Below are 24,376 nucleotides of genomic sequence, written 5' to 3'. Positions count from 1 at the left end.
GTGTGAAAGCTGGACAATGAAGAAAGCTGACAGGAAGAAATGTGGAGTTGGAGGAGAGTTTTACGGATACCATGGACTGCCAAAAAGACAAATAAGTGGGTTCTAATTCAAATCAAGCCTGAACTATCCCTAGAAGCTAAAATGACTGAGGTTATCGTACTTTGGTCACATTATGAGAAGACAAGAGTCACTGGAAAAGACAATAAAGCTACGAAAAGTTGAAGACAGCATGAAAAGAAGGCCCAACATGAGATGGATTGACTCTATAAAGGAAGCCATGACCCTCAGTTTATAAGACCCGAGAAAGGCTGTTAATGATAGGATGTTTTGGAGGTCATTAATTCATAGGGTCACCCTAAGTCAGAAGCAACTTAATGGCACTTCACACACACTATAAAATTTAACTCAAATATGCAACAATTCCTACTGCGACTATATGGGACTGCTTTTGTCCAAAGATCACACTTTCTTTATGACAAAATTTTTGCTTTCTATTTTCAACTCTTATTCCCCCCCCCCCAACCTCTTAGCTGGCAAAATGATACTGAAGCAGTTTTCAGTTCTCTTGCTCACTCTTTTTGTGCTTGTAGAAAACTAAGACACAACTACTTTTAAATTTTAAATTACTAAGTTATAAATAACATACAATGCATCAAAGCAGTAAAATAAATTTAACTTGATAATAAAGTACTGCATCTATTTCAATTTCCCCCAGAAGGATTTCCCCCCACCCCACCCCCCACCCCCCGTCTATGGCTTCAAATTTTCTAGACATTTTCTCTCTCTCTGGGCTCCCAAAGTGCTTAATTTTGGCTCGACTGCACCCTTATCAATTTTGCTTGGATCAGGGACTTCATACTTGATTGTACACAATTGAGTTAGAATAACTGAAATAACAGATGTAATGAACCTTGCTTAAGATACTAGCCAGAACCTCCTGGTTTAGGAAGACTGCTTTTAGATCACCACTCCTCCACATTTTCTCAGGCCTCACAGTAGCTGCGCTGTAGGAGAGGGCCCAAGCCTGATATTAAAACCAGGGAAATAAGATTAAGCTACATGCAATTAAGAGGTTACTGCGAACAGGAAGTAACCTGGTTCCCATGGGAACTCTGATACATCCTGATATAAAGCTCTATTCTGCTGCTGTTTGAGGCTCATCAGCTTTCTGGCCTAACTCATGACCAAAGCTTTCAGGACAATAGCCAACCTTCTTGGACCGTTCAAGAATATCCCTTACAATACAGATATCTCTAGAAAATGGATCACGTACATGGTCATGAACATCTAGCAACTGTTACCAAATACTAAGTCATAGCTGACAACTAGGTAGTTAAATAGTCTCATCTGAAAATGGATCACGTACATGGTCATGAACATCTAGCAACTGTTACCAAATACCAAGTCATAGCTGCCAACTAGGTAGTTAAATAGTCTCATCTGGGTGTCTCTCATGAACAACTCCAACCCCACCCCCCAAAATCAGCTCTTCCAATGACAGCTCGGATCCCAATAATTCTTCCATTAGAAGGATGTATCCTAATAATTCTCCAATTACAGAGAAACCTAACATTCTCCGATGGCAGGACAGAGCCTAGAATGAAGACCCATCAGCCAGACACATCAAAATTTGCAGCCAATGACTTTTACCATAACAGTAAATGCCCAGGCAAAAAGGGTATCAGAATTGTACCCAGAAATGGACAAATAAGATTCAGTTTCGACCCCGGGATATCCCTGCACCTCCTTGGTTTCTGGATAGGCCTTCTTCCGATAGGACTGGATAGGACTTCTTCTTCCCTCTGTTTTGGAATCCTGAAAGTTCATTCATGCTGCAGGATCAGACAATGTTTGCAACTTTCTGCCTTACTTATCTAATCTACTCCCTCTCGTCACCAATTCCCCTGCCCTCTGCTCTGTTTCCCGTCTCTTCCCAAGTCCTGTTCAGAGAGAACATTGATCCTATACCTCACTCAAGCTGGGTGACCTTGGGCAAGTTACAGTTCTATTAAGAGTTCTCTCAGCCCCACCTACCTCACAGGGTGTCTGTTGTGGGGGAAGGGAAGGTGATTGTAAGCCGGTTTGATTCTGCCTTAAGTGGCAGAGAAAGTCAGCATATAAAAACCTACTCTTCTTCTTTGCTTCGCCCCACCCCAGTGGATATCATGTTTTTAATGCTACCTGGGAGAGATTTACAATTCGAATTTAGCCATGGGAGGAAAGATCTAGCTTTAAAGGAAGCTCTTCCACTAGGAATTGTCAATTGATTGCTTGTTTCATAAATGTTCTGTGATTCTGCACTTATCTAGTAATCATTAGCATAGTACATTTTCCACATCAGATGTGCTGAAGTGTCTTAATTTGCCTAGATACCATCCTTAGTTTGTGCTTGTGTAAAAAGACTCAATGGCCCCTTACCGCAGGTCTTAAACGTGCACATATGAAAGCCAAAATTCATACATTCCTCCCCCCTGGCAACAGATAGTATCCTCAGGGACTTGATGGACTGGTGTCCACTAGGAAAGCAAGACTATCGACACTCATTTCTGTAATGAAGTGGTGGGGAGTGGGGTAGGGAGCTTGCATGTAAATCATCTTCAGGGTCATAGCAGATCAGCATAAAATGCAGCCTATTCAGTTTGAAGTGGAAATTCTCATTGATACAAAAGCTAGGACCACCAGCTGCCAAATTCAATAGCCTACTTAACTCGTTCTCATTTAGCAAGCGGATCTCTCATGGGAAAAAAAAACATGCTCATTTAATGGCAGAAATGTTAAACACTACTTAAAAAAAAAAAGACTGGGCATATCAGAGAGGCAGCTTGTCCACCAATCTTTGGGAAAGCCCTGCCACCTGTTAATGAAGCAACCACCTTTGCCCTCCTAGGGCTTAACTCAAACGAGAGAGAGAGTTCACTCGCGTTCAGCAAAGCAGTGCTTGTTTCCAACTACTGTTCATCCTTTTTATAAAAATACTCTACTGGATGATGTTAGTTGAACATTTCTCAATGCAATTATTCTTTCAAGGCTCCCCCAATAGATTTGGCATCTAACCTAGCTCCCATTTCTGAGAGAAACCGCAAGGCGCTGCCTTTGTTGATGGCCTTCTCCCTGCCAAAAAAAAGGGAGATGCTGCACCATCTAGTGGAGAAACACACACACTCCCTTTCTAGGACTGACGAACAGAAAAACCATCCCAATTTCTCCTGCTGGGAGGCTGTATCCTGCAAACTGATTCACAGCACCTTTAGGGCTGGATTCATCCAGGTTTCCCATTGGTGAAAAAGGGAGGAGGAAGTTCCCCTCTGGTCCACACAAACACCTACAATGGAGATCATGGGACATCCGTAGATAAAAGTTACGTGGGATGGGGGCTATAAGGAAAACTGGGTATGGTTGAGGGGGAAAAGCTGGCAGGATCCAGCCCTAACTTTGTAAATTACAACGAATGCTTTTCCTATAAGCAGACCTTTCAAAACCCAGGATAATCTGAATCGTTCTCCAGACGGGGCCCTAAACAAAAAAACACAGCTGACTTATGGTGACCCCAAGGCAAGAAGCATTCCAAGGTAGTTTGCCGTTGCCCACCTTAACATTGCAACCCTGTAAGTTCCTTGATGGTCTCCCATCCAAATACTAACCAGAGCTGACCCTGTTAGCTTCCGAGGTCTGATGAGATCATACTAACCTGGGCCATCTAGGTCAGGGCATCCTTTGATGCAATTTTATTTTTTCTCTTTTAAAGCAAACACCAAGATCTACACACAGATGTGGCTCTGAACTCATGTCCAATCTTCCTTTTTCAATATCTGATTATTTTTTGTTTGATACATCCCAGGTCCGTTTCCATCTCCAGCAGCATGAACATATGTGAAGCCCAAAAGTGAGGTTGGAACGGAGATGCTATCCTTGCCAATTTCTTGGCTAGCTAGCAGGTAAAGCTGCTAGTTGTATATGTGCTGTGTGAATGTACACACCACATTCTTAGAAGAAAATAAATGTCCCGAGGGAGGAAATATTGTCTAGTGCAGTGACTTTGGGAAGACTGTGTGTACAGCAGTAAAAGTAAGAACAACTAAAGAATTTGTAAGACTGAAAAGCTTCACAGTAAAGAAAGCAAAGCTATGACTGGGTGTAAATCCACGGATTCCACCAAGTTCATAGAATCATAAAGTTGGAAGGGACCACCAGGGTCATCTAACCCACCCCCCTGCACAATGCAGGAAATTCACAACTACTTCCCCCCACCCCAGTGACCCCTACTCCATGCCCAAATGATGGCCAAGGTGCCCTCCCTCTCATCATCTGCTTAAGGTCATAGAATCAGCATTGCTAACAGATGGCCATTTAGCCTCTGCTTAAAAACCTCCAGGGAAGTTGTTACTTAACCATGTGTTCTGACAAGATCTACAAATCAACCAAGAAAGCACTTGTCAATCTTCCCATTCTCTTAGCACGAGCGCAGAGGCCATACAGATGGGCTCTTTATGGTCTTCAGAGGTTCACAGAAGTCCATGCAAGACTTCAAAAACAAACAAACAAAAACTAGGGGAGTAATTTAGTTAATAGGTTTTCCGTTCAGAATGTTCTCCTTGCACGTATTCAAAAATCCAGAAATAACATTTTTTAACAGTGCACTGTATTCAGATTGGAAGACTCATCCAGTAAATGCCTTTGATTTACAGGTGAAATCCCAGCTGCGGATGTAGGGGGAGAAGTCAGATGGGTTCCATCCACTACTAAACTCAAAGACAAGTAAAGAGCCCTCTTACAGCGACTGGAACCAGCTGAGGCCCCACTACCATGAAGTACTTTTTTTGCCACACACAAAAATGAAACTGGTCACACTCACACAATTTTTCCTATTTGCTAATTTAATAAAGTGCTCATTTGAGGTCACGCCGTAGAAGTCCCAGAATTTATTGCCGTTATGTAATTTTTCTCCATACAACTCATTTTTACAAAAGTCATAGTGTCATCTTGCCATTTTTCTGACCCCGTGTCTGACATAAACTGTTTATTTCCTTGACAGGGGGTTTATAAAGATAACCAAAACAAAAACAAAAACCAGTGGTTAAATTCAGAGAAGGGGTTGTAGGAACTCGACACAAGGATCTGTACACAGGACTTGAGGTTTAAAAAGATGGTGAATTGATAAGTCTCACTCAGAATTTTTTTTTTTTAATAAAACAGCTTTAGTTGTAAGGTATTTAAGAGTGCTAAAATGTACAACGTGGGCAAAAGTAGACACTTCATCCCCCCTCACAAGGTATTAACCGAGATTATTGTTCTTGCAAAGTACAAGAAATGGGATATTCAAATGCCCCAAAGCATGACCCGCTTCTTTCTCACAACAGAAATAAAACTTAAGGGGGCTGGGGCAAATAGTAAGCAAGGAAGCCTAGCAGACTACAGGAGTCAGTTTAGAGTCAGATTAGGTTTAAAAAAATACCATGGATTTTGGTAGCTGAAGTCTGCATAATCTACCTTGATATTTTCTTTTTTGGTGTTTTTATTTTTTAAATATAAGCATTTCCCCCTCCCCACACCAAGCACACTGTAAAAATCCCAGGCCTTCTTTAATGATGTCACCTAGAGCATATTTACAGGAATCCGAACAGCAAAATACAAGCCTTGCATGAAAATTCAGGCTAGCTTGCATTTTAAAATATTTATCCTGCCCTTGAATAAATACACCAAAGCCCAATCCAATCATTGTGAGTTATGACGATTCAGTCGAAGCTGGCTCTGTGGTCAACGGAGCTGTTTTCTCAATCAGCGTGGTGGTTCCATCTCCCCTCTCTTCAAGGGCAGGGGCCTTGGCAGTGGGAGGGCTGGGCGTGGTGGTATCCAGGGTGAATGTAGAGGTTCGTTCCACACTTACAGCAGCACCAGGATTGGCAGATATGTTCCCCATTTGAGGAGAGGAGACAAGCAAGTCGGCAGGTGGGGTGGAGACATCTGGGACCAATGGAAACTGTGCAAGGAATTCAGGCGACAGAGATGCTATTCCAGAGAGATTTAGAGGCGGCAAGGAAGGAAGTGGTGGCAAACCTAAGAACATAAGAAAGGTCATGCTGGATCAAACCAAGGCCCATCAAGTGCAGCAGTCTGTTCACACAGTGGCCAACCAGGTGCCTCTAGGAAGCCCACAAACAAGGAGACTGCAGCAGCATTGTCCTGCCTGTGTTCCACAGCACCTACTATAATAGGCATTCTCCTCTGATCCTGGAGAGAATAGGCATGCATCATGACTAGTATCCATTTTGACTAGTAGCCATGAATAGGCCTCTCCTTCATGACCATGTCCACTCCCCTCTTAAAGCCTTCCAAGTTGGCAGCCATCACCACATCCTGGGGCAGGGAGTTCCACAATTTAACTATGTGTTGTGTGAAGAAATAATTCCTTTTATCTGTTTTGAATCTCTCACCCTCCAGCTTCAGCAGATGACCCCGCATTCTAGTATTATGAGGCAGAAAAGCTTCTCCCTGTCCATTCTCTCTATACCATGCATAATTTATAGACCTCTATCACGTCTCCCCTTAATCGCCTTCTTTCCAAGCTAAACAGCCCTAAGGGTTTTAACCGCTGCTCGTAGGGCAGTTGCTCTAGCACCTTGATCATAAAATTGCTGTGGCAGCTTACCTTCAGTCACACACCGAAGACCCCTCAGTTGTGGTGGCAGCTGTTGCCAAAGCAACATTTTTAACAATCTGCTCAGCCAATCAAATTTCCAGTGGCCGTCCAGAAGCTCTGCTTGGCAAAAGCCTTGGCTGGCCCTGCCCACTTTGCAAAACCAGGCATCAGCAGGCACCGTGGCACCCACAGGCACCCGCAGGCACCACTTTGGGGATCCCTGAGTTATAGAATGCATTGAAACCCTGTACTCACACACGGGAAATTTTATTTTCCTCTAGTTTGGAGAGAAAGTGAAAGGCCCAAGCTGAGGTTCATGGCTGAGAAGTTATTTGAATGCAAGTCTAACCACTAGACCACACTGGCAGTAGAAACCTGTTCTTTTGTAAGAAATTGCAGCCAAGGGTTTTGATTGAATTCTGTGCCCAAATACCACATTGTGCATTTTCTGTGCTCCTGTGGATCTGCAGCTCACAGACTTATGACAACAATCTCATATTATTCAGCAGGCAAGCAACAAAACATCCTATTGTAGTAATTCGCCTCGAAGGCAACCAAACTATGACACTGTAGTTTATCAAAAGCGAATAGTAAATTTGCAGAAACATACCAGGATGCCCAATGTCTGCTAATCCAGGACCGGGAATGAAGTGTGGGGCAGGCAAATTAAGGTTTGGGATGTTACTCAGATTGGGGAGCCCAGTTGGTAAAGGAATCAGTCCTAAAGTTAAAAAAAAAAATAATAATATGGGGGTGGGTGGGAGAGAAACAGTGGTAGGAGAAAAAACCCAACCGCACAGGCATTAAATTTCAGAAGCTGTATAAACTGTATCAAAAGCCAATGGGATGCAGGAGGGGGAAGGCAAGGAAGTCCCACTTTGCTAATAGAAATCCCTTCTGTCAACCAAGATCTCCCACAGGATCCAAGTCCACAGCTGTGTTTCAGTAGGCAAGCCACACACTGGAACACCTTCTGAAGTTTGGCAGCTGACAACCTGAGTCATGGCTTCCCAACAGCTGCTTCTTCTTTCTGGCACTTTTTCAGGCAGGCAGGCAGGCAGGCAGACTGTCCCAGACACGCAGAAAGCCAAATAAGACCTTTTTTCATAGAAAGGCTTTTGTCTCCTAGTTTTTAGCATCAATATTGTTGCCTCAAACCAATCTGTGTGTGTAAAGTGTTGTCATATTATAGCTGACTTATGGCAACCCCAGGGGGTTTTCAAGGCAAGAGACAAACAAAGGTAGTTTGCCAATGCCTTGCTCTGCAAAGCAACCCTGGTATTCCTTGGCGGTCTCCCATCCAAATACTAACCAGGGCTCACTCTACTTGGCTTTCAAGGTCTGATGAGATCAGGCCAGCCTAAGCCATCCAGGTCAGGGCAAACCAATATTAGTGGCAACTTTTTGTTTGAATTGATGGCTCTCTTTCTTAAAACCCATGGCTTTTGGATGTTGTATTTTAGACTGTTTCGTTAAACTGCGTTATTTTTAATCGACGTTCACAGCTTCAGGAAGCTTCCTTCGTTTTTAGATTCTCAGCAAACTGCAACTTTTAATTGGCTTGAATGGGAAATTAACCAGTTAAAGGTTTTCATTGGGTAATCAACGGAGGCCAATATTAACTGGCAGGGAGACTGTCAAGGCCATTCTTCCTCGAGGCCATCCTGTCTCTGGCACGTTAAGTGTGATACGGAATGAAAGGAAAATATAAATTGAACACTGTTTCTGTTCACTGAATTGTAAAAAGTTTTGTTTTTTTCAGTATTTCCTATAGGAGTCTGTATTAAGGTTTCATAATCAAATTTATAATGAGACAGCAAGGTAGACTTCCTCTGAATATGGACGATCCACTTAATTACTTTGATTTAATAGTTCTTGATAGCCTTTTCTCCTTCTCTGTGAATGTATTGAGACAGCAAGGGAAGAAGTCTGCTGCATATACATAAATAAGCAAATGAAACTATCTACTAAAATGCATTTTCGATCGACAGTTTTGCTTCTTATCAATAGTGTGTGCGCAATCACCAATTTGGAGTCATGGTTTTTCTTCAGATTAAGCTTTATGAAGAACAAGGTTAACACCATATTGTTTGTGTGTGTGTGTGTGTGTGTGTGTGTATAAAGCGCCTTCAAGTTGCAGCCAACTCATAGCGACCCCTGGTTGAGTTTTCAAGGCAAGTGATTAAGCAGGGGTGGTCTGCCATTGCCTTCCTCTGCAGAGTCTTCCTTGGACGCCTCCCTTCCAAGGACCACCCTGCTTAGCTGCCAAGATCTGACAAGACTAGCCTTTACCAGGCTGCCTTCCCTCCTAAAATCATATTAGAATAGATAAATAACAACCCGCCTTTTCCACACCATGAATGTGCCAGCAAAGTTACCGTGACTGTAACACAGTCATTCGATATTCCGATTCCCCCCCACCTTTGTTGTTACCACTTACCTGGTAACGTAGTTGCTGAGTTAACTGCTGGCACTGGAGCAAGAGTCTGACTTACTGGGGGTGGCAACAATGGAACCGTGGGAACACCTAATAAAAAGCACACCAACTTTAATTCCATGCATCGTTTTCAAGTGTGCAACATTCAGAAGTCAGGAGCAGTGGGGAGGGGCTGTGGCTCAGTGGAAGAGCATCTGTTTGGCATGTAGAAGGTCCCCGGTTCAATCCCCGGCATCTCCAGTTACAGGGACTAGGCAAGTAGGTGATGTGAAAGACCCCTGCCTGAGACCCTGAAGAGCCGCGGCCGGTCTGAGTAAACAATACTGACTTTGATGGACCAAGATTCTGATTAAGTATAAGGCAGCTTCATGTGTTCATTTTGTAAGAGAAATGCAGCTTCAACTAGCCTCAAAACCCGTCTTCTTCACTAGCATTTTATTCCAAGCCATTTCTTATGAAAATGTGTGGCAAGGAGTATTTGTTATGAAACATGAGGCCAGAAAAGACTTTCCAGACCATCTCTCCCACTTAAGGAAGAATGAAACCAGCTTACAACCACCTTCCCTTCCCCTCCCCACAACAGACACCCTGTGTGGTAGATGGGGCTGAGAGAGCTCTAAGAGAGCTGTGACTAGTCCAGGGTCACCCAGTTGGCATCATGTGGAGCAGTGGAGAAACCAACCCAGTTCACCAGATTAGCCTCTGCCGCTCCAAACCACTGCTCTTAACCACACCACGCTGGACAAAAGCTGTGCAAACCCTGGGAGGTGGCACGAATGTACCTCAATGCTGTAGGGAAACAAGGAACAAACCCGCTTCCCAACAGTATCGAACCTGGGGGAGATAACCCTTATGGGAACGGGCTTACAAGAAATCAATTCAATTCAATAGCCCAATCCATTTTTTTCTTCAACAGCATTCATGTACAAATGCAACCAGTCAACTCACCCCTAACCCCTTCCCTCCCTTTCATCCTACCACACCTCTGAAATATCTGGTGGCGGGGAGTGTTCTGACCCTCATATTGTTAGAAACGTTATGCTGCGGAAGGAGCAGACTTGTTGCTTGGAATTCAATTGTGGAACTCCCTGCCCCAGGATATGGCAATGGCTGCCAACTTGGAAGGCTTTAAGAGGGGAGTGGACATGTTCATGGAGGAGAGGGCTATTCTTGGCTACTAGTAAAAATGTATACTAGTCATGTTGCATACCTATTCTCTCCAGGGTCAGAGGAGCATGCCCAATATATTAGGTGCTGTGGAACACAGGAAGGATAATGGTGCTGCAGTTGTCTTGTTTGTGGGCTTCCTGGAGGCAACTGGTTGGCCACTGTGTGAACAGACTGCTGGACTTGATGGACCTTGGTCTGATCCAGCACGGCCGTTCTTATTATCCCCTCCACAGCCTTCAAATGCAGCACTCTGAGTCACTGCATACAGGTTAACAAGGCGCTAGCTTCTACCTGCCCCCTCACTTTATATTTTCAGAACAGGGGGAACCAGGCATTAAAAGCTGGTCTTAATTCTTCTGTTCAATGACGACATGATCTCGGAAGACAAACCTGTATTGAGCACATTTGTGACGGAAGGAGTTGTGCCAATGGAGAGTCCAGCCAGACCGTGTTCTGCTCCTGTTGTCCCAGGTGGTAATGAGGACGGGGGGTTGACTGAAGACAGCTGAACCTGATTACAAAGACAGAAATAGTGACACTCTACACCGTGCCACTCTGATGGCATTCAAGACAGAAGAAGCTAACGTTCTCAGCTGTAGGCCAAGCCCAAGAATGCACCATCCAACACATACTTAGAAAGTGTCAGAGGGTAGCTGTGTAGAACAGCTAGATTTGAGTCTAGTAGCACCTTAAAGACCTTCAAGATTTTCAGGGTATAAGCTTCTGAGAGTCAAAGCTCCCTTCGTCAGATACCGAGATACTGACTGCAGGAGATACTGACGAAGGAAGCTATGACTCTCAAAAGCTTATACCCTGAAAATCTTGTTGGTCTCTAAGGTTCTACTGGACTCAATCTAACTATAGTCAAAAAAGAACACACCACTGGGTTAGCAGAGCATTCACTATATTATGCAACTCTTGCAGGAATGATCCTTTGCCCTAGATATTTAGGAACACAGTGCAAAGTACGAAAAAAGCACCACAACTTACTTCTGTAAAGCCATCTTTGAGCGGGCTAATGGTTGTATTAGACAATTGTCCTGGGAGAGAGATTTTCTTTCCCTCTTCAAACGGGCGGGTTGGTATTCGATGCAGGTATCCATAACCGATGCCACAGCCTAGACTTTTAAAATATGAATGTGAAAACAAAAATCACATTAGACTGCCCCAAAAGCAAGCAATCTGCTATCACAGGACCTTTCCTGATCAGTTTCCCTTTTTGGAAATATATTTGTCGTTGTTGCTGTTTTGATGTCCTCACAGAAGACTTATTGTGACCCCATAGGGTTTTCAAGGCAAGAGACGTTCAGAGGTGGTTGGCCGTTGCCTGCCTCCGCGTCACACCCCTGGTGTTCCTTGGAGGTCTCCCATCCAAATACTTGCCAGGGTCGAGGCTGAGAGTGTGTGACTGGCCCCAGGTCACCCAGCGAGATTCCATGGTGTGAGTGGGGATGTGAGCCTGGGTTTCCCAGGTCCTAGCCCAACACCTTAACCACTACACCACGCTGGCTCTATTTGTTGTATTGCCAGGGCTCAAATGGCAATTGTGAAGCTAGCATTGTTTGACAGCATGTGTTTGACACCCGAAGACACCCGATTAGAATGGCTTGCTGGTGTCATGACCCTTGACCCAAGTATAATTATATCAAATATTACCTCATCTACTGCATACTGTTACAGAAAAGATTTTTAAGCCATTTCTGAAAAAGGGTAAAGGGATTTATAGCTATGCCTAAGGTTGCATGGAAATTTTTATACAAATGTTATAAGGTTTATGTAAAAGGGAAGATAGCAGAGCAGAACTTACAAGTTATATGGAGACTGGCATTAAATTGCATATTCCACACAAACCTGATGTCACAAACCAAACTGCGGGTTGCTGTTTTTTAAGTCAACCAAGTACTGATTATAGTTGGCAACTCAATACAGTAGCACATCTGTGATTTGTGTATCTCAGTTGCTTTGCATTTCAGATGTACCCGAGTTAGTTCTGCCACACTAATAAATGGAAAACTATAGCAGCTCCTCCCAACCCACAATACTTTTTTTTTTCACACAAAAAAGCAGCCTCCATAACTTACTCTGTTCTGTCCTACACTGGGGAGGGTGGCAGCTGCACAGATGTCAGCATAAAAGGATATTGGGATCTTCATTGCTCCACCACCTGAGGGCGTGCAGCAAATATTCCCACCCACCTGACAGCCATTATTCCAGTCTCGCCTTTTGGTACAGACCTGAGCAGGACCAACCCAGAAACTGTCTGGCCAGCATGGTGGAGTGGTTAAGAGCAGTGGACTCTTAACCTGGAGAACCGGGTTGGTTTCCCCACTCCTCCACATGAAGCCAGCTGGGTGACCCTGGGCTAGTCACAGCTCTCCTAGAGCTCTCTCAGCCCCACCTACCACACAGGGTATCTGTTGTGGAGAGGGGAAGGGAAGGTGATTGTAAGCCCGTTTGATTCTTCCTTAAGTGGGAGAGAAAGTCAGCATATTTAAACCAACTTTTCTTCTTCTCCCACTAAATAACATAACTTACCTTCCTTCTCCGCCCCATGAGGAGTTTGGGGTAATAACCACCTCCCGGCAATTATCTGTATCAGTGTTGTACACGTAAAGTTTTAATGGTTTGCTTTCATGTGTCTCGATAAGGGAGAATAAGTCTTCAGACTGAAAAAGAAAAGGACAATTTCGAAATCGACTTGCAGAGTAAGGAAACTCATCTCAGCAGCTCTGTTTGGCCACAGCCCATCAAATACACTAAAAGATCCTCTGTCTTCTAATAACTAAGCCATCTACTGCACCACAATTACCAAACCAGGCTCTTATTTCATTTCAATTTAGATAAAAAAATAAGAACTGAATGTCTTTGAGAATGTCACGAAGTGATCTTCATTTATACTCCTAAGTGTTTCATATCGACATCAACTGAATTCTGAAAGATATGACTAGAGGTCAAGAAACCCCACTCTCCCCCACCACTTACTTAATAAATGAAATACCCATTTACCTCGTTCATGACAGTATCCGCTCCGATTATGTAGTCGCTGTGAGGTCTAAGACCTGCCAGTGCCGCAGGAGAATTTGGTTCAACTTCCTAGTGTCAAGACATAAAATTGAGAGGAAATAAACGTTTCAACTAAACCAGGAAAGCTACAGAACACAGTTACACCGAACGTTGTTTTAAAAAACCCCATGTCCCAAGCCAACCATACACATTAAGTCCTGTCATCTCCACTTTCTTCAGCCCATTTGTCTTAACAGGTACCTGGACAGCTGCCTAAAGGTAAAGGTCCCCTGTGCAAGCACTGGGTCATTCCTGACCCATGGGGTGACATCACATCCCGACGTTTTCTAGGCAGACTTTGTTTGTGGGGTGGTTTGCCAGTGCCTTCCCCAGTCGTCTTTCCTTTACCCCCAGCAAGCTGGGTACTCATTTTACCGACCTTGGAAGGATGGAAGGCTGAGTCAACCTTGAGCTGGTTACCTGAAACCAACTTCCATTGGGATCAAACTCAGGTCGTGAGCAGAGCTTGGACTGCAGTACTGCAGCTTACCACTCTGCGCCACAGGACAGCTGCCTACCTACAGGTTAATTATGCCTCTTTGTGCACAGAGCAGGAAAAAACTGTTGGCCTTTGCATGACGCTACTTTGAGATAAAATGTTTAAATGGCAACAGATTAGTGAATGTATCTAAGAGCCCAAGCACAAGTTATACTAGTCTGGACATGTAGATCTGTTCCCAGTTCTCATCAGCCAGCATGATAGTGTTTTTCCAAGGCTTCTCTAAGAACCATGAGAAAAAGCCGATGCACAGAAGAAGAGTTGGTTTTTATACACTGACTTTATCTACCACTTAAGGGAGACTCAAACCAGCTTACAATCACCTTCCCTTCCCCACAACAGACACCCTGTGAGGTAGGTGGGGCTGAGAGAGTTCTAACAGAGCTGTGACTAGCCCAAGGTCACCCAGCTGGCTTCGTGTGTAGGAGCGGGGAAACAAATCCAGTTCACCAGATTAGCCTCCGTTGCTCATGTAGAGGAGTGGGGAATCAAACCCGGTTTTCCAGATCAGTGTCCGCCGCTCCAAACCACCACACTTAACCACTACACCATGTAGGGTTATCAACAATCATCCCCAGTTCAGATAACCAGAGCAGCAGCAGAAGGATGTTTAGGATCACACAGTGTCCAGGATGCAACGATGTGCACTGACTGCTGGGGAGGGGGGTGGGGGCGGGGAGAGATTGATGTAACATTGTTAACAGTTGCTCACGTATTATGTTTTTCTGGTGCGCAATTTGACTCCTCCCTTTGCGCACCAGAACCTCAACAAAAGCAAAGATATTTCAGCAGAGATGGTGTCTGAATAGATCAGCACATGCGTTGAACTGACTGATGGAGCGCTTGGTGATACAAGGAACAGACATGATTCAGAGAGGGACTATGTTTACACGTACGAGTCGTGCATCACAAAACAGTCCTGCGCAGCACCCATTCATTTCAACGGAGGCTCGCGCAAGACAAATTCCCAAAGGAGCGAGTCCATATATTTGCATTCCTGCTGACAGTTAAACATGCAGAGTCAGAAAAAAAGATCTCCTGCAAGATTATTCCATTAAGAAAAAGCTTTGGAAGTGTCACACTTACCAGCACGTGCCAGACATTTTCGTTGGCCCCGTCAAAGCTGCAAAAGCGAATGCTGACCCCCAGAAGGCCCTGCCCACCCCACATATTGCTGGGAGTCACGGATGTCTCCCTGAGCTCCAGCGTCTTGCTGCTGTAGACCAGCATCTTGACAGGCTTCTCCACGTTTGCTTTCAACAGGTCCTTGAGGGTGTCATTGTCTTTATTCTGGGGAGAAAAAAAATGGAGTGGCACAGTTTTCATCTGTAGTTACGACCATTGGTATGGAAGCTTTTCAAAGACATTTACAGCAAAAGCAAGGAGAAGGTGGTTACGTTAATGCTGGATTTTTAAAAAACATCTTTACAAAAATTAAACACTAAACTCAGCTGTAAGAATCCCTGCTTACTAAAACAAAAAGTGCCGGCTCAAAATTTAAAAAAATGATTTGTGCTACTGGGACAGTATGCTATTTTGCTAGTGCTAATAATAAGAACTAGGATCTTGGACTGTTTTTGCATGCTTTGCTAGGTCATCAAATTCAACTTCCATTAAAAAAACCTTTATCAAGAGACAGAGACTACAGTCCAGAAAGAGCTCCTTAAAAATTTCACTGGATTTTAGTTATGTGTCTGCTATTACAAAGTTTCTCTTTCAAAAATAACCTGGATCAAAATGAAGCCTGACTTAAGCCAAACGTCCAGTCTTCTTAAAACTGATGACCATCACTTCTCTTTGTGAAGGAAAAACTCCAAAATGCCTGATTACAGTACAATCCTAAAGGGAGTTACTCCAATCTAAGCCCAGTGAAATGAATGGGTTTAGACTGGAGCGCCTCTCTTTAGGATCGCACTGGTAATGCTCTTTCTGCCAGGGCCAAACTGGTGTCCAAAGCAGTTGCTGCAGGATCACAGGAAATGGGCACCCATCCCTGCTCTGCTTGCATGGATTTTCCTCTGCCAGCCACCCTTAATGTCCTCCACCCTGACTGCCCTGGCACGTGGGTCTCCAACAGGCAGCTCATGGATCCCTCAAAAGAAAGACTCTGGGAAAGAACCGCTCTAGAATTTTACTTAAAAATTTATTTCATAGGATTTGTATTGCTTAGCTGATCTAGAATAGAGTTAAAAAGGGAGCCGCCATTTCTTTGTTTAGCATCATCAGTCTTGTGTTTGAGGAAGCGACACCTGAAGTGACAGCTGTCTTTATTCATCTGAACATAAGAACGTAAGAAAGGCCCTGCTGGATCAGGCCAAGGCCCATCAAGTCCCACAGACAGTTCACACAGTGTCTAACCAGGTGCCTCTAGGAAGCCCACAAACAAGACAACTGCAGCAGCATTGTCCTGCCTGTGTTCCACAGCACCTAATATAATAGACATGCCCATCTGATCCTGGACAGAATAGATATGTATCATGACTAGTAGCCATGGATAGCCCTATCCTCCATGAACAATTTCTATACTGTCTCCAGGGAACCAAGGCAGCTTGCAAAATAAAACATAGTAAGAACATAAAACGTTGTAAGGGTCCTTCCTGACACCAGAGCCTCAGAGAAACAAAAGAACTGAAGATATTTTCCGGTGGTTCATGATTCCCCCACTCTGTGTTTTGACTGTGAAAGAGACACACCCCATTCTCCAAAGACTGAAGCCAGCAAGTCACATCATTATAGAATTTTAACTTATAAGTACACCAGTAGTCCTTTATTAATGGATTTTAGCTCTTGGATCACCACCTCACAAATGCCAACCCCCTCCCCAGCAATTTTAGTTCAGAAACGAACTTACTAGTCTTGATCCATTAATAGAAACAATAAAATCAAAGAATGGCTCCAGCCCAGCTCTGTGTCCCGGTGAATTTTCTTGCACCTGCAAAAACAAATGACAGCACGAGAAATTAGTGAGAACGCACAGTGGGCTCGACAGTCAAAAAGCGATCCTCAACCTGCAATGCTTAAAATAGAGATCCATAAATACTGTTGCCATGTGGCAGGGAAAGCCTCTGGCATACCCTGCTGCAAAAGAAGCAAATTTTCAGAGAACTGCTGCCAACCCAGAAAGGAAGAGCGCCTCTCAGAGCAGTGCCAGATGGTGGTTCGTGCTGGGATGCATCAATGTCATGGGAGGGGGGGAAAGGCTACTTACAGACACATGAACGGGAGCATACACACTACACACACACACCCTTGCTCCCCATAAAGCCCTCTTGGCAAGCAGCAGGTCCAAACGGTTGCATTAAATTTGCTTTACAAGAGCAGGAAAGGAGAACCGAGCCTTGTGGACTCCCTAGAAAATAAGGGTGGAATCTCTGCCCTGAAACCACTTCCTCCCGATTAATGTCAGCCAAGCCAATCGGCTGCCTACAGTTCACAGCTCAAGGATGGCAGCCTTTGAAACCCCCTTCACATTAATATTTGGCAGCTCCAGCCGTACTTCTCACCTCTTGTCCAAAACAGCAAGCCACACCAAAAATAACACAAAAAACAATCCCCTAAACACCACAACTCCTGTGCATTCAACTACTTCATCTACAGAAGAGTATCTCGACCAGCCCTGACCTGGACAGCCCAGACTAAGCCCAGTCTTGTCGGATATGAGAAGCTAAGCAGGGTTGGCCCTGGTGAGTACTTGGGTGGGTGACCACCAAGGAAGTCCAGGGTTGCTACACAGAGAGAGGCAATGGCAAACCACCTCTATTAGCCTCTTGCCTCGAAAATCCTACAGGGTCGCCCTAAGTCAACAGCAAGACATTTAGATCGTGAAAACACAGCTGCCTGAAAAACTCCAGGCATGACTTTTCCTTGCTTGCCCTCCCCTCTGGCACCAGCTTCATAAGCCCTCAGTGACAGTCGTGTGACCATATTCAATGATGCCACTGTTACAAGAAAGGCCATTCAAAAACAAAAAATGTAGCCAACTAGAGCTGCCAAGCTCACAATGGAGAGCTGCTTCTGCCTAAATGCCAGGGGTGTGTGCAAATGCTGCCTAGAGATTGTGTGTTTACTTTCTACAGTCACTTTCTACTTGGAAAAGATGACCCTCTAAAAGATCTCCAAAGGAGGGACAGTGTTTGCTAAATGTGTCCTTTTGACATAGCACTTTCCTTGGTACGTCGTCATGCCGCATAAAGCAGTTGATTGGTACCCACACTTCCCTAGCAGTGCCAGAACACTGATCCTCACTCATTTAAGCCCCGGCACATGGTTCCAATATACACCCTAGCCTGTAGTTTTCCATTAATGCTGCACAGTCACCGGGGTGATTATTCAGAGTATCTTTTATTTACTCTACATCTTTACATTACATAGGCATTTAATTTATGCTGAATATGAGACAACGTTCACTGCAGAGGTTTTTTTAAAAAACACCACTACTTGGAGAAGATAGCTCTCTGCAACTCAGCAAGGTGTACTGCTTAGCTGCTACCAAGGCCGTGCAGAATGTGAGTCAGCTTACTAACCAGAAAGCAACGCTCAAAACTTGCATCAGGAAAAGCTGTTCATATCCTTCTCCTACATAATTTTATTTGGTTTCTGGTAGTCTTTGGGAGAGCTATGGAGCTACCTGGAAAAGCCCCATTCTGCAAGTGAAAGTTGGCTCGTGGTTGTTAAGATCTACCCCCCCCCCCACCCCACACAGATATTTCAGGTAACTTTGGGAATGTAGGCATTCGATTTTCAAGTATTTTATATGAATGCAACATTGATAGGGACCCTAATCTTGACACCAGCTTGCAAGTTACCATTTGCCTTCTTACTTATCTGTAAGAATTAGAGAAGCTTTATAAATACTGGGGATTCTGGCAACAAATAACTAACAGTTTGATAAGCAGTCTAGTGACTTCAGATGCACTTCCATGCAAGATTGTCCTAAATGCACTTAGAGGCAGAATTAAGCACTGAATGCTTTGGGTCTGATTTGAATATCAGGAGTTATGCCATATCACCCTTATAAAGTAGACAGCTTTAAAAGACTTTTTACAAAAAGCAGCAAACTAATTCATCAGCTGCAAATGCTGAAGACAGAGAAATTTTTGTAGCTTGATGGAGACTGAATGCAATAAAAAGCCTTTTTTCAACATTTCTGCATTAGAAGCAATTCAGTTAGCTCCATTAAAATTGATTGTGCTCCTCTCAGATTTTTAAAAAAGTATTATACACTATAGGATGCCACTGAACTCCTTCAAAAATGCCTATTTTTTCAGGGGAAACAGCTTTGTAAGGTAAATTGATCTGGTAGGTACAAGAAAATAAATCACCTATACTGAGCAGTGAATTTCCTTTCAGTCCAGATAATCAATTGTTTTAAGTTATTCTATAGACAATCGCTGCTAGACTAGCTGTGGTAGAAGTGAGCATGAAAACACACACATCACTGCTCTTATCCTGATGTACAATTTCCCAGATACGCTCTATATAAAGGAAATTAACTGAATGGGCAAGTAACTTGAGACTAAGTATGGTAATATCGTCCTATAATAAATGAGCGCAACCTTACGAAGATTTGACAGCTTCCCCATTACATGTGCGAAGTACAGCAATGTAGGTAAGTTAAAATTGTACAAGATAGTTCAGTACTCAAAAGTCACACAAAAAGAAAGGCTGTGCTCAGTGGCAGAGCATCTGCTTGGCATGCAGAAGGTCCCCGGTTCAATCCCCGGCATCTCCAGTTAAAGGGACTAGGCGTGTAGATAATGTGAAAGACCCCTGACGACCCTGGAGAGCCGCTGCCAGTCTGAGTAGACAATACTGACTTTGATGGACCAAGGGTCTGATTCAGTATAAGGCAGCTTTATGTGTCCAAAGGCCACTGGACTCTTGCAGTTACCTGCTCCAGATCAGCCCTACTTAGTTCAATGGGACTATTCTCTCCCATTTTTATTTCTTTGCCCAATACCAGCACTTTGCAATGTTCAAATCAGCACCTTGTACTATGCCCCCAAAACACATCCATATTAGAGGGAGTACAGACCCAGCAGCTCCACCATCTACAAAAGTAGCCCTCATTCCTTCATATTTATAGTTCCTCCCCTTTCCTCCAAGGAGCCCAGGGTAGAATACATGGATGGGGTGATCTCATTTTTTTCGGTTCTCTGTCTACCTGGTTGAGACAGAGACTGTAACTGGCCCGAGGACACCTACTGAGCTTCATAGCTCAAGAGGATTTTCAAATCTAGGTCTCCCTAAGCCAAGTCCAACGCTCTATTAAATCACATGTACAACTGAAAACCTTTCCAATTTAAGTATAACGGAACATAAGCTAGACAGGAATAACTTTGGGGGGAGGGAATTAGAGCCTCTAAATATATTCAGTAATTCCCTGCAGGAATCAATCAAAAAAAGTTTTCAAAATCATGCCCCGAGGTTGCGCTAATTTTAAACTGTCAAGCGGTTACTAAGCAAAACAGGAGAAGTGAAGTTATGAGTAAGTCATCTTCAAGACTTACAGGATTCTTGTTGCTTACTCAATCATAACCCAGAGCCCATACCGGCAAGATGCATGAGACTGTTTATCCTCAGCAGCAGATAAATCTCACATAACAGGTATGGTGTGTGTGTGTGTGTGTATGTATAAACATATGCCCACAGAAAGTGGTGGTAGAGATGCTTCTGCCAACAGAGATTAAAGGGCCAGCCTTGCAGGAGAAACATTACTCTGCAGGCCACAAGATGTTGATGCATTTTTATGATTTTATGACTGAAAAAGGCCACTAATTTCAGCTTTTGTGTAACTACTCTGATGCCAAGTGTATTGCAGACTCCTCAAAAAAACAATATCAGTGTGTCCTTTTAAAAGGCCACTGTTGACAACACCAAAGGCAACAAAGCGTAATATTTACAAAACGCAGTCCAAAACGGATATAAACATGTACTTGCTATCACAAAACAGCCATCATACCTAAGTTAAAGGAACCCACAAAACAATAAAAGCACCTTTTCCCTTTTTATCCCTTAGAAGCTCCTTGATCCATTGATCTTGAGCAGCATAAATCTAATGTTTGAGGGATAGAAGGACTGAAATAAATCTTGCCACTGACAATGTAGCCTTGGGATCCCTGTCACTTAATAAAAAAGGCATTATGTCAGAGATAGAGGCATTAGATTTATATGTTAAAAGGGGAGAGATATAATGTGATCTAAGTTCCTCATAAAAAAGCACCTTTTTCCCCCTACAGATTTTCTACTACTAACTTAAACTAAAGACTGACAGGCTCAGTTCTATTATAAGGCAATGCCATGGTTTATTTTAACTATGGTTAGCTTGTGAAGCCAGGATTCACAATCACTGGTTTGCCTCATCAAATGCTGGTTTCATTTCCATTGCTGCTTATAAGTTAGGACATCACCAAAGAACACTCCAGGATTAAGCCAGGATTCCTGCATCAGGCAAAACCATAGTTAGGACCATGGTTAATAAACAAGCTTCAGATCCTAGTTTGACAGATCTCACCTAACCAAGTCAGTGGGAGTGGCCATCATTCAGGCAGCCACTCTAGCCACAGTCAGTTTAAAACCATGGTTTTGTGCAAAGTCTGAAGTGAGCCACAATGTTTAAGAATGCATTAACATACAATTATAAATATTAAAACAAGGTTTGACTTATATGGAAGTGCCATGGGATGCTATGCTGAACTATCAATACATAAGAAACCTACCTAGGTATTACCTAAAATGGCACAAGTTGTACCAGCTTTCCACAAGTAGAAAAACAAACTACACTTAACACCTACCACCTTAATGTAAAGCATCACTAGCACGCTCAAATGAAAGATCAAACCCAGGCAAAACCACACACCACAGTAAACTACCAGAAGGATCTCATCTCAAAAAAGATGTCCATAGACCATTCTATCAATAGGCACTGAAAACAGACTAGAAACACTTCATACTTTAGTGTTACTGAGCACACTTAATAAGTTCCCATTGAATTCCATAGGTGTAAGATACATAGGACTAATCTGTAAGAGTTTATTTTGAAACAACCCCACCTCATGGTTACTTAGGATGGGCAAGAGCATGAGAATCTGGTGTATGAAAAATAATGGGGCGTCTGACTAGATGTCTGGGTTTACGGCTCAAGGGTCAGACTAGGGCCAGGGAGATCCAGGTTCAAACCCCCACTCTGCCATGAGGCTGACTCGGTGACCTTGGGCCTGCCTGTCTAACCTACCCCTCAGGGTTGTTGTGCAGATAACACAAAAGAAGGAAGCATGATCTATACCGCCCTGAGCTCCTTGCAGCAACACTGGGCGACAACACCACCAACAGACAAACGTTTTGCTCATTCTTCCACCACCCTTCCACTCTCAACATCCATTAGAGGCAGCAAATCTGAGCTTTTATACTTTATGCTGGCCTTCGGCTGTGATAAATAAATGGTGCCTGAGCAAACCCGTTGCTTCTCAGAATAAGCAGTGCAAGGGGGGGGGGGCGCAAAAGCAAACCCCGGCTCTTTATCCGGGTGGGACGAGTCTTCTTTTTTTATAATTTTTTTTTCTTATTGTCACATACAATTTCAACATTGTCATCTTCAAAGTTACATAAAATAAAACAATTTCAAACTAATCAACCTAATCGGTATTGACTTTTTCTGACTTCCCCTCTCCCCTCCTCTATCAAATTAATATCTATGTAATCCCCTCTGTATTTTGGTTCTTGTAGGTTATCCGGGCTGCGTGACCGTGGTCTTGGTATTTTCTTTCCTGACGTTTCGCCAGCAGCTGTGGCAGGCATCTTCAGAGGAGTTACACTGAAGGACAGTGTCTCTCAGTGTCAAGCGTGTAGGAAGAGTAATAGATATGTCAGAAAGGGGTTGGGTTTGAGCTGAATCATTGCCCTGCAAAAAGTATCAAAGGTAATGTGCTAATCATTGTCCTGTAAGTATGAAGATAATGTGCTAATGAGGGTGTGGTATGTTAATATGGAATTATTAATATGGAATATTAACTCTGTATTTGTTTTCTAATTCATTATAGTTCATTGCATCATTTCAATAAACTACCTATTGTCATTGGTTCTCGTAGGTTATCCGGGCTGTATAACCGTGGTCTTGGTATTTTCTTTCCTGACGTTTCGCCAGCAGCTGTGGCCGGCATCTTCAGAGGAGTAACACTGAAGGACAGTGTCTCTCAGTGTCAAGTGTGTAGGAAGAGTAATATATAGTCAGAAAGGGGTTGGGTTTGAGCTGAATCATTGTCCTGCAAAAAGTAACAAAGGTAATGTGCTAACCATTGTCCTGTAAGTATCCAGATAATGTGCCAATGAGGGTGTGGTATGTTAATATGGAACCATTGTATCCTGGAGTGATCTGTTAATGTGTGAAATCCAAAGCTAATCTGCATGGCTATTGTTGACTGTAGTCTTTGTTAGTCTGAAGATGCCGGCCACAGCTGCTGGCGAAACGTCAGGAAAGAAAATGCCAAGACCACGGTTACACAGCCCGGATAACCTACGAGAACCAATGAACTCTGACCGTGAAAGCCTTCGACCTATTGTCCTTTGACCTATGACCTATTGTCATCCTATATACTTCAATTGTTAAATACTTCATCCTTTCAACATTGATCCATTGAATTAGATGAAGTCGTCGCCTTTAACATTTCCCAAGGGTGGGGCGAGTCTTCAGGCAGAGATGGGGGTGGAGGAGAGGAAAGCAGCCATTCTTGCTCAGGCCTAAGGAAGGGCCCTCGTGCTCCCCGCCCCGCCGCTGCAGCCACTTGAACCCACCCAAGCACCGGACACCCCCAGCCCCACCACCAGGCCCAAGCCCCACTGGACGCTCCCGAGCCACCCCCTATCCCTCCTCCATGCGTTCCCACCCGCCTCCCTTCCCCGGCTCTGACTCAGGCTCGTACTCGCAGGACGTGGTAGCCTTCGGTGCCCCCGCCGGGGATCTCCACGCTCTGCGACGAGCCCATGGCTCAAGCCCGGCGGCGGCGGCGGCGGCGGCCTGGTCCTTCCCTTCGCCGCCACACGGAGGACGTGGCACTCGGTGGCTCTGGGCCGGTGCGCAGGAGGCTGGGCAAGCGGAGGGCCTCGGCCGTGGCGGCTCGACGAGCAGCGCCACCTAGCGGGCGGCGCCGGGAAACGCCGCGCTTAACGCGCCCTTAGGAGCGCGGAGGGTCAGGCGGCGGCGGCCCGCCCGCGGTGGCTTGTGGGACGGAGGGAACGAGCCGGAAGGAGAAGTGGGACGTGTAACGGATGTTCGTACGGCGGCTCGAGTGGGATACGCGGGCAAACCGCAGCGCGTCCGCCTTTTTTTCTCTTCGAGGTGGTGTACTGCTACCTGGCGGCGCAAGAGGGGAAAGGGACGCCTTGCGTTCTACCGTACTGACCGTGGTATAGGGGCGGCTACCGTACTGACCGCGGTATAGGTGTCACTGGCCACCAAGACTACATTAATTCTTTTTTTAAAAAAAATAATTTTTGTTTTCTTGATTTAATATATCCACATTTAAAACAATATCCAATGTTAAAAGATTATAATAGTAATACTACAAAAATTAAT

The 24,376-nt window shown here is 44.2% G+C and overlaps 1 protein-coding gene across 1 annotated transcript; it reads right to left on the bottom strand.

Moving 5' to 3' along the window:
• Window positions 1-5,506: 5,506 nt before the first annotated feature.
• On the bottom strand, window positions 5,507-23,809 carry GORASP2 (golgi reassembly stacking protein 2). Its single transcript, XM_056861287.1, has 10 exons — window positions 23,724-23,809; window positions 16,658-16,738; window positions 14,893-15,096; window positions 13,251-13,337; window positions 12,780-12,910; window positions 11,235-11,367; window positions 10,635-10,755; window positions 9,078-9,164; window positions 7,248-7,358; window positions 5,507-6,054 (listed from the first exon to the last, which is right to left on the bottom strand). Exons 1-10 carry the CDS (start codon window positions 23,784-23,786, stop codon window positions 5,723-5,725), a joined length of 1,350 nt encoding a protein of 449 aa, XP_056717265.1. The 5' UTR covers window positions 23,787-23,809; the 3' UTR covers window positions 5,507-5,722.
• Window positions 23,810-24,376: the final 567 nt, after the last annotated feature.

Source organism: Euleptes europaea, chromosome 15 (assembly GCF_029931775.1).
Source record: "Euleptes europaea isolate rEulEur1 chromosome 15, rEulEur1.hap1, whole genome shotgun sequence".
NCBI lineage: Eukaryota > Metazoa > Chordata > Lepidosauria > Squamata > Sphaerodactylidae > Euleptes > Euleptes europaea.
Note: the sequence above shows the minus strand (reverse complement) of the source record. Positions and strands in the feature narration are given on the sequence as shown.

Bases quoted from the DNA above. Each gene is read 5' to 3' on its own strand.
- GORASP2 (XM_056861287.1), bottom strand. From the start codon at position 23,786: ATGGGCTCGTCGCAGAGCGTGGAGATCCCCGGCGGGGGCACCGAAGGC. The intron at 13,338-14,892 runs GTAAGTGTGACA...TCTTGACACTAG, and splicing joins AAAATGTCTGGCACGTGCTG to GAAGTTGAACCAAATTCTCC. The intron at 12,911-13,250 runs GTAAATGGGTAT...TTTCTTTTTCAG, and splicing joins CGGATACTGTCATGAACGAG to TCTGAAGACTTATTCTCCCT.